At 37.5% G+C, this 9,536-nt stretch overlaps 1 protein-coding gene across 1 annotated transcript; it reads left to right on the forward strand.

The window, feature by feature from the left end:
- The first annotated feature begins 267 nt into the window (after positions 1 to 267).
- LOC104094322 (ATP synthase small subunit 6, mitochondrial-like) lies at positions 268 to 540 on the forward strand. The gene has a single exon (XM_009600239.4). It carries the CDS (start codon positions 373 to 375, stop codon positions 538 to 540), a length of 168 nt encoding a protein of 55 aa, XP_009598534.1. The 5' UTR covers positions 268 to 372.
- Positions 541 to 9,536: the final 8,996 nt, after the last annotated feature.

Below are 9,536 nucleotides of genomic sequence, written 5' to 3' on the forward strand. Positions count from 1 at the left end.
ATGGTTGTTATGTCAATATTATCTACTTTAAAAATATTTGTGTATTTAAATACTCTTATTTAAATATTATTACTACGCATATTTTTGTCCCATATTTTATCAGGTTAAATGAATTCTTACACAAATTACATCACTATTATTAACGTAAAGATTAGTATATAAAAAAAATCGACGAATGCATCACTTTTTCAGAGTTTCATATTGCAAATCAAAAAATTTATTATTTTTTCAGAAATTGAATTAGTATAAATTAGTATTATTTCTTTATACTAGCTTTTACTCCTGCGTTGGCTTCCAATCTAACATTGTACTGCATTATCGCGGAAAATCTACCCAAGGGGAGACAGAGAAGACAGAAGCCTAAGTTTGGAAATGAGAAAATTCGATGCGTGGCCGGTGTTTTTCCGGAGGGAATGGAGCCGCAACTGGCCGTTCCTAGTGGGTTTTGCCGTCACCGGCGCTATCATCACCAAGATGTCCCTCGGCCTCACTGAGGAGGAAGCAAAGAACTCTCGGTTTGCGCAGAGACATAAGAAGTAAGTCCTGTAAACTTAAATTGAATTTATTCTGTAGATCTGTATGTTGATTTGTCTTTAAATTATGAAATGTATAAGAAACTAAGGGCGGCTAATGAATTAAAATTTAACTTTTTAGGTTTTGATGACTAGGTATAACGAGCTGTAATTTTACAAACTTTTCTTGTTGAGTGCAAAAGGTCTTGTTTATGTTTGCATTCCCGATTGCAAGTAGATGATAACAACAACATACCCACTATAATCCACATAGTGGGGTACGGGAGGATAGAGGATTGTGTGTACGCATACTTTATCCCTACTTGTGAAGACAAAGATGTTATTTTCAGAAGACCCTCGGCTCAGAAAAGCATAAGCACCACATTAATGGAAAGAGGACAACATCGAGAAGCCATGTATAAGCAGCATAAAAAAATAATAAATAATTTAGATGACCAAAATGAAAGAAACGACAGGTAGTCGTAGTAACCTAATACCAACAAAATGTGATAGTACGTACTAATACTACTGGTATGAGCAGTCTAGACCACCTATCCTACTACCCTAATCCTCGATTTTCACACCTTACTATCAAAGGTAATGACCTCGGTCAGCTGAAGCTGCGCCATGTTCTTCCGAATCACCTCTCCCCAATTCTTGATCGGCCTACCTCTACCTCTCCTTAAGCCCTCAAATGTCAACATCTCACACCTCCTCACCAGGGCGTCCGTGCTTCTCCTCCTCACATGTCCAAACCACTTAAGGGTCACTTCCCGCATCTTATCCTTAATAGGAGCCACACCCACCTTGTCGCGAATAACCTTATTCCTAATTTTATATAACTTGGTGTACCCGCACATACATCTCAACATTCTCATCTCTACCACCTTCTTCTTCTGGATGTGGGCGATCTTGACTGGCCAACTCTCAGCCCCATACAACATCGTCGGTCTGTCCACCACTCTGTTGTTACCTTTAAGTTTTGGTTGCACCTTCTTGTCACACAAAACACCAGAAGCGAGTCTCCATTCATTCATCCCGCCCCCCAATACAATGTGTGACATTTTCATCAATCTCTCCATCCCCCTATATAATAGACCCAAGGTACTTAAAACCTCATATCCTATGGATGACTTGTGAATCTAGCCTCACTTCCCCTTCCCCTCCCTGAGTCTTACCACTGAACTTACACTCCAAGTATTCTGTCCTGGTCCGGCTCAATTTGAAACCTTTAGACTCCAGGGTTTGCTTCCACACCTCTAACTTCGCATTCAGGCCGCCTCGTGTCTCATCAATCAATACAATATCATCTGCAAATAACAAGCACAGGCACCTCCCCTTGGATGTGGCGCGTCAATACATAAGTAATGATAAAAGGTGAAATATTTTTCTGAAGTGAGCCAGAGTTTGAGGCAGAGGATTTATTTCTGTAATTCGGGAGTTACCAGTGGTCAAAGTAAGGATGCGTGCCCTTGAACTATAGGATATATGAATACCTTTATAACAACATTCTCAGATGTGGAAAGGCAAATTTTTATGTAGAAAAGTTTTAGGAGTTTTTTAGGAGTAATGTAGAGGGAAAAGCTTAGAGAACCTCATGCTAAGAACTGCAACCGAGTGGATAGGATACTGAACCTAGTAACAAGGAAATTTTCAGGTTAGAAGACAGAACGAGAGACAAGCTAGAATGTGAGCTGCAAAGGCTTGTTTGTGAGCGGTGAAGAATCCAGAAGCTCTGGTTGAGTCTGGAAGAATCAATTATTGTAAGATTCAGTAGAAACTTAAATGCCTTAAGAGTTTGAGGTGACGAACAGTTTCCAAATTGTGATACAGATCCAGTTCCCTCTGCTACAAAAAGAGATGAATTAAGTGGAAGGGGGATAACCCAGTTGTTTCTCCGGTAAATCCTACTATTTTAGTTTGGCCAAGAGAATGCCCCCGTGGAAACATTTTTAAAAGCAATTTGGAGGATTCCACCAAAAGTTGCTTCTTTTGGGTGGACGACCGTACATGATGCCATCCTAACTCCTGACAACCTGAAGAAATGGGGCTGTATTCTTTGCAATAGATACTACATATTTGACCAGAAGATGATGGGATATGTTTCTAGCTCGTTCAGAGTAGTCTTAAAAAATTATGTGCTAGTCAGAGTAGTCAAAACCGCTAAGGTTCTTTAGAGCTTTAAAAGCGTGGGCTTTAGCAGTTTAGCCAAGAAAGCACCAATGAATGACCCAATTGGGGGCAATAATGTGATTGAACACGTTTTAACAATCAAACAAAAAAAAGCGCCAATGAAGAAAAAATAAAAAATAGAAATGCAATGCAAGAAAATGTAACTATAAACACAACAATGATTTTTTTTTATGAAGTAAGATGTTATATTACAGGCATCAATAAGATGCAAAAACATACAAAAGAGGTTGGTTAGCTCCATTTACACAAAAATACAGTTCTAGTCAGGGAGCTAACCAACAGCACCAAGAACCTAAGGTTGGCAATCAAGCCAAAGACAAAGAGCTAATAAAATCTAGAAATGGAAATAACTCATTTACTGGGGAAAGGTTGCTCCAGCTATATAGATTCCTAAGGCGCTTTGCTTCAGGGAGCTGTTGGGAGTTGATATGCCATCAAAGCATCTGCGATACCTTTCTGTCCAAATACACCAAAATATACATGCTGGGATTATCTGCCAGATCTTCTTGATGGTTCTGTCAACTTTCCATCGATTCCAACTTTCAACTGCTTCTTTTATGCCTTGTGGGGTTGTCCAACTTATGCCAAAAACTGAAAGGAACATGTGCCACAAATCTGTAGCCACTTTGCAGTGCAGTAGCAAATGGTTTATTAAACACAACAATGATTATTTGGACAAAGGAATAGAATAGCTATAATCAAGATATATATATATATATATATATATATATATATATATATATATATATATATATATATTGTGTGTGTGTGTGTGTGTGAGAGAGAGAGAGAGAGAGAGAGAGAGTGCATTGTTGTGCCCTTAAAGACCGAACCCATGAGTGAACGTGGACACACTTTTGACAAGAGAATGGAAAAACTATAACATGTTGTGCTCTTAAAGATAGCCCATCGGTGAAGGTGCACACACCTTAGCACCTTGACGCCTACACTAAAGCGTCAACAATGCGAGGCATAGCGCACAACCTGGGCTTCCCCGAGCTTCACGGCGCAGTCATGCTTTAAACGAGCTTGTCACAACACTGATACTAATGAAAAAGGGAAAATACATAAGTTGCTCCCTATATTTGTACCGAAAAGTGAGTTTCCTGCTCAACCTTCATTTAATTTCAACCCACCGTAAAGGTTGAGTGGGAAACTCACTTTTCGGGACAAGTATAGGGAGCAACTTATGTATTTTCCCAATGAAAAAAGAAGCAAAGACATGGGAGGTGGTAGCATTTTACATTGCATAGAAAATATGGAAGGAGGGAAGCAGGATATGGGAGATGATACCATTGTACATAGCTTGGCAAATATTGAAGTATGAGAAGCAGGAGATGTTTTGATGGAAAAGCAGTGAAAAACAATATGATAGGGGATGACAACTGGGTTTTTTTGGGCAACCAGTTCAAGTGGGTGTTTTTTTGATTTCGGAGCTCTTTGTGGCCTTTATGTACATCTTTATAGTCCACCAAGTTGGTGCTTTTGCTCGTCATAAAAAAAAAAAGTGAACCAAAAGGGAGATTAGAATAACGGACTGTAAAGGAGGATTAAGGAGTGTTGAGTTACTGTTCAGAAAGTGGGGGAGCAAACATTATCTAAAGGTGTGGAGCAAACTTTGCTTTATTTGGTTGTCTCTTGGGCTATTTAAGGTTTTATGTACATGGTCTCTATCAAAAAAGGCTTGATGTATATGGTTTATGCCTTTGGGTGCGTCTGTTCTAATAAAATTCAGTTGACCTATAGAAAAGGAATTATGTTTGAGTTGGCTAGAGCATGAAATAAACCCTTAGTTGAGTGCTACTGGAGCTAATTGGAAGCAACTTTGGTTGTGTATAGCCCTTGGTCTCTTTTAATGAGCTTTTTACATCACAATGACGGCCAAAAAAGGTTTCCTTCTGGAGGATTGCTTAGGTTTTTGTTTTGAATGTGCTTCTGAATATAATTTGCCCCGACATGTGGGGGGTACTATTCTTGTCACTCATCTACTGTTAACTGCAGAAAAATATCAAACTTTGTTTCAGCTGTAATCTCTGTCAGTATAGTGGAATGTTATGATCTTATTGGCATAGAACTATGAGATATGCTGAGAGTAGTGGGATGAATTAGCCCGGTTAAAGTCGTTACATTATCTCATTGAAGTGGGATGAAGGAAGCCTTGGACAATTTTCTCTACTCCTGCTTGAAGCTTTGCAAGACAAAAGCAATGATGTAAAAAACTCTTAAATTATCTGGATTGTTTAAAGGGGTTTTATATCTATTTGTCACTTTGTTATCCAATTTTCGATTAGTAAGTGAACCCAAACCATCTGATCTGAAAGCTCAATTAAAGCTCAATTATCTCAAGGTGAAGGTGTTTATAGTAAGATTGTCTGAACCATGTGGTCTCCTTGGATTGCTCGGCTTATAAATAAATGGAAAAGAGTTATGTAATTAGAGTCACTAACATCCGTTCATATTAGGAAATTGTGACCTTTTATTGCTGAAACCACCTTAGTATTAGAGAGTTGCTTTATCTGAGCTCCGAATGCTCACTGTACATAGAAATGAATATTCTTTTTCAACTGTGATAGATCCTGGTTGATATTTGTGGTGTTGAAACAACATAAATTATTATTGTATTATTATTTATTTATCTGTTGGCTTCTAATGTGGAGGAAAATTTCATCTGTTTCATTCAGGTTTCGTATAAGAAACAATACTTGCTAGATGAGTAGTGGATTTATCTATGTTAAGTCACTAAACTTCTAACTTGTCTAACTTGTTTTATGTGCTTGCAGTTAAATCTTGTCATGCTTAATTTTGCTGTTGAGTGGAGACTACGATGCTGGACAGTCCTTTTTTTGGTACCAATTTTTTTAACGGTCGAAGACAAATTTATATTGCATAAAATGTCTCCCAAATCTTTTGCTGGAGACTAAACTCATGTTATTGGAAGCTATCATTTAACTGAAAACTGCTTTTGTTTTCTATAACATTACTACTAAACTAAGGTTTTATCTCTCAGAGCCTCCTTGAATGTGAAATATTCTGAGATTTCTTTGATAATCTCCCAGTTCTATAATCACGTTCGTCTCGGTAGCAGACAGCTGAGATCTACTTCCATAGTTTTCTGTGATGGTATTTGACTGAATCTAGAGTTTAAAATGTTATATGTGACTTATATATTATAGTAGCAATAGTGGAATAAATGCGTTGGTCTGTCTTATGCAACAAAGATTTATGGGTTTTGGTTTTTGATCGTTCCCCTGCATATGCACACGAATGGAAGGATGCTGATATCTGTTGCTTTCAATCCAATGAAATATGTTTCTTATTTTTGTTTGCTGTGTTACTAAATCCCCCTGATCTATCAGCATTCAAGAAACTACTGCGGCAGACATCCATGCCTGTTATTGCGTCTCTTTCGGAGGTGGATAGCATAGACCTTATGTCACGTTCAGAAATTGGATGGCCCGGATGGGAACTTAGCGAGCCAAAATTAGATGGCCGTGATTTGTACTTAGCGTGAAGTGTAGGGTAAGCTTGCATATAATACTCTTGTAGTCCAACTTTTCTCCGGACCCCGCACATAGCAGGAGCTTAGTGTATCGGGCTGCCCGAGAATTTATTGACGAATTTAGATGGTGAATCCATTGAGAACCCTTTCCGGGAACCATATCGTGAACTATCCGGGTTTGTTGAATTATCCGGGAACTACTCCCACCCCTCCATTATTCTTTTGAATAATAGTCTTTATTTGGATATTGAATACTAATAGTTGTCACACCTCCTTTTTCCGAAGATAAGGAGTTTTACCCATTAAAGTGACATTATTTGAAATGAGATTATTTATTTTAATTAGAGTCACCATTCGGAATTAATTAACGGTGTCCCGAGTTGCCAAATTTGAAATCCCAATTCAAGAAAGTTTGACTCTATTTATGGTCCACAAACACAGAAGATCGAGTAAGAAATTCTGTTAACCTGAAGGTGTGAGGCACTCTCGGATTTTGTAGTTTTAGCACGGTAGCTTTTAATCATACACGGCTTAATTAATGAATTTTTACGTGTTTTAGAACCTACCTGCATTTTATTCTTTCAACGCTTTTAAATCTTTATTATTAGAGTATGGAATTATTTTCAAAACGGATCACGTGTGTGAATCCGTTTTATTTGATGTGCTAAAATCATGTCACGCGTACGTATAAACAATTCATAATACTTAATTATTTGTCAAGATTGTTAGCCAAAGTCGAACGCGTACTTTGATTTTATTTCGGGAATCATAATTATATCACGCGAACGTATATACAATCATGATAGTAAATTAAATGAGCACCTAAAGCATTTTTACAAATATTCAATGATTAATTATTTTGCTAAATTTTGGAATTTCATGTGAAGGTCTAGAAATCCAGGATTGGGAGTCACGAATTCACATGAACCTAATCATTAAAGACTTGCTTCATAACAGGTACTAGAGAAAAGTTGAGAAATGGATTTGATAAACTTAAATGCTTGATCTGTATAACTAAATGAATCCTCATTATTGATTGGTAACATCTTATGATTAAACTATATCTCTTATTAATTATGTAATTCTATGTGGACTGTCAGTGCTCAAACTGGACCTTCATCAGGTCACAGGGGAAAGCGAGTGGGCTGAAATTCGAGGCCCAATGCATAGCCTTTGAAATGAATCGATCTTTCATTAAACCCAAGCAGGTCCTGTGTGGACCTCAAACTGGGCCACACAACTATAGAGTCCAGTTGACTCTATCTTCAACTACAGGCCCAATTACGTTTTGCAGGAATGGCCTACTCTTTCAATAAGCCAATAGATCTTGAAATTGTTGGGCTATACAACTGTTGAGTTCAAATAACTCCAGTTTCAAACGGGGCTCAGTTGCATTTGCAACACATTGAGCCCAGCTTCTGAAAATCAAATAAGGGTCTGGGCTACTGGAAGTAGGCCCAATAATATAATTCTGAACATGTTACAAACATAGTTGAAAACAAAAAATATCATTTAACTATAAAATACGAAGCTGATCGCTAATTACAAATTGCTAATCTTAAATCGAATTACAAGATTATACTAATTTTTAAAAAAATCTAAATCTAGGCTCTAATCTCATTAGCTTCTGCTAAAATACTCAGTTCTGGCATATGTGACTTCGCAATCTCCCAAACAAGTTTTGAGTTTACAAGGATAGCTACAAAGCTACCTTGCAAATCAGCATCTCGCTCATCACAAGTAAAACAACAAGTTAGGATCCAAATGATTTCAATTTTTTAGGATTTCACGCACAAAGAGAAAACAGAGAAACTGCGTGACAAATACATCTTTCAACATGTTGTTTCGAAGAACTAGAGATTAACAGGAAACAAATACAAGCAGGTCTGGCAACTAAGCACTATAAATCTATGAAACTAAGCACAAATGTGACATGCAAGTCAAATTTTATTCATAAAAACCAATGGAGAATTGAAGGTGAATGTTTACATACCTAGCAGCAGAAACAAAACAGCAGAATAGTGACCAAATATAGGTCTCGATTGAAGAAAATTCAGTTACAACTCTTAAGAACCATTAATTAAACTAAATCAAACAAAGAACCATTTCAAACAAGAAAAATGAGAAAAGAAAAAGAGATTACCCGTGCAATCGTAAACTCTTAAGAATTTGAAGACCTCCGAATCCGCAAACAACATCGCGACATGAACACTGGCTCATGCTTTGAAGTATAGCCAGTGTTACATATGACGATGTAGATCACCAAACGACTAAAATGAAGCAAGGACTTCAGAATTTCAAACGGTCAACATCGGTCAACAAAACTCCGGCCATCGGATGTGGTAAACCACCGACTCTAGTCGACAAAATCTCGACCAAACCATCACACTAATATCAAAAAAGGCGAAACGGCTAGGGTTTTGATTCCCAGATCCAAAAATTGAGGAAACCTTGGGGGGGGGGGGGGGGTTGAAGGAAATGGTTAGAAGATTTAAAGAGAGGGGAAGATGGTGATTGCATGGTGACATTTTGGGGCCGTTTGGAGACTACCCGCCGCCGTGGGGCGATTTCCGGCAGCGGAGATGACGAATGGTGAGAGAGACGAGTCTGTGAGGTCTTTGGGGGTTTAGGGGGTCTGGTTCGGACAGTTATAAGGGGGATCGGTAATCAGTTGCGAGCCGTTGGATGGGATTTGAGGACGGTTGAGATTAAACTACACCAAACGGCGTCGTTTGAGGTAGTGGGGGAACTGGATCGGATTTATGGACTGGGTTTGGGACTTGGGTTTAAGAAATTGGGCTACAGAAAATGCTTGGCCCAGCTCGAAATAAGACCAAACAACCTTTTTTTTCTTGTTTTGAATTCACAATTTGGCCAATTATTTAGACCATCCATCTTTGAACCAATTTTGCACAATTAACTTACTTTCCTATTTATCTAAGAATTGAACTAGAAATTGACTAATTAACTAATTAAATCTAAAAATGCAAAAACAAAACAAGAGTGACTAATGTATTTTTTTTTGTTTGTGATTTTCATGTATTAACTATGCAAATAATATGTGCAATTGAATCCTAAACATGCAATTAAAACCTAAAATGCTATGAAATAAAGATCTAAACATTTTTTTTTATGTCTTTTATGGTTTAAGATATTCCTAAATATGCATAAATGCAAACAAAACAAATAAAAAGAAATTCCTAGAAGTTCTATAAAAAATCAAGGACAAGTATTAGAACCGTTTTTATGGATTTTGTAGGAATATTTTCGTAGGGAAAAAATCACGTGCTCACAATAGTCTTATTTGAATTCTGTAGTTTTGATTTGTATAT

This window comes from Nicotiana tomentosiformis, chromosome 6 (assembly GCF_000390325.3).
Source record: "Nicotiana tomentosiformis chromosome 6, ASM39032v3, whole genome shotgun sequence".
Lineage (NCBI taxonomy): Eukaryota > Viridiplantae > Streptophyta > Magnoliopsida > Solanales > Solanaceae > Nicotiana > Nicotiana tomentosiformis.

Bases quoted from the DNA above. Each gene is read 5' to 3' on its own strand.
- LOC104094322 (XM_009600239.4), top strand. From the start codon at position 373: ATGAGAAAATTCGATGCGTGGCCGGTGTTTTTCCGGAGGGAATGGAGC.